The 863-nt window shown below is 36.8% G+C and overlaps 1 protein-coding gene across 1 annotated transcript; it reads left to right on the top strand.

Annotated features, from left to right (window-relative positions):
• Positions 1-347: 347 nt before the first annotated feature.
• On the top strand, positions 348-823 carry Tsp_14324 (conserved hypothetical protein; the record flags this gene model as incomplete). The annotated part of the gene is made up of 4 exons (XM_003367624.1): positions 348-449; positions 479-547; positions 575-657; positions 697-823. Coding segments are annotated over 4 exons (381 nt in total), but the record flags the coding sequence as incomplete, so codon positions are not given.
• Between the last annotated feature and the right edge of the window lie 40 nt (positions 824-863).

Here is an 863-nt window from a genome sequence, read left to right as displayed (position 1 = left end):
TTTAAGTTGTAGGTTGCAGTGCCATTAGCGCCGCATTGCTTTCATTCTAAACAGTAGCGACTAATGTTAAATTATCATATATATGATATCATAGATTAGGTGCGCTTGATTCAATTCTTTTAAGAATTGAAAATTACATTTGCTTTGCTACATTTTGAAAATGCCCACATGCAATCTATTATCAGTAAAGACAGGTAAAAGTTGTTGAAAAGTGGTTGTTGGAGTTGCTGACATAGCGTTCAAAAAACGTATGACAAAAAACAGTAAGTGTTGAATTTGTTTAATTAAATACCAAGACGATAGGCGTATTAGATATAGGAAGAATTAGGTAACTTCTGTAATTACAGATTACGACATCAGCTGAGTTTTTATGGTGTTCCTTTTGCTCTGGGCAACGTGATAAGTCATGTTCACAGCATTTCGTTCTAAATTTGGCATCACAAACATCCGTAAGTATTGAATTTGCTCCTGATTGCAGTTGGATCGTACAGTGTTTGGTGCGATGACGTTTCCAAGTTGTTCTAGTGTGGTTTTACTTATCATAAAAGTAAGATCGAATGGATTGTAATTGTAGCAGATTTCGCTGAGTCAGTCGAGCAGCATTCGTACAAATCCTGACAACGTATTGGTGCTTGTTGCTGTCAGTGCGTTTCCAATGTGATATGACTAAAATTAGTGAGAGGCTTTTGTTTATAGTAGCTGTGGATTACGTCATCCCTTGAAGCTTGTACCGTTTGCAACCCTTGTTCACATGGACATAAAGTCTTTTCCTAGCCGTCCCAGTGTGCCTTTGTTTATCACAGATAGTATCGTTCATCAGTAAGTATTGAATTTAATTAGATAGCTGGAACATGCGAGTGTTA

This window comes from Trichinella spiralis, assembly GCF_000181795.1.
Source record: "Trichinella spiralis strain ISS 195 chromosome Unknown Scfld3956, whole genome shotgun sequence".
NCBI lineage: Eukaryota > Metazoa > Nematoda > Enoplea > Trichinellida > Trichinellidae > Trichinella > Trichinella spiralis.
This window is presented reverse-complemented; position numbering and strand designations above follow the sequence as displayed.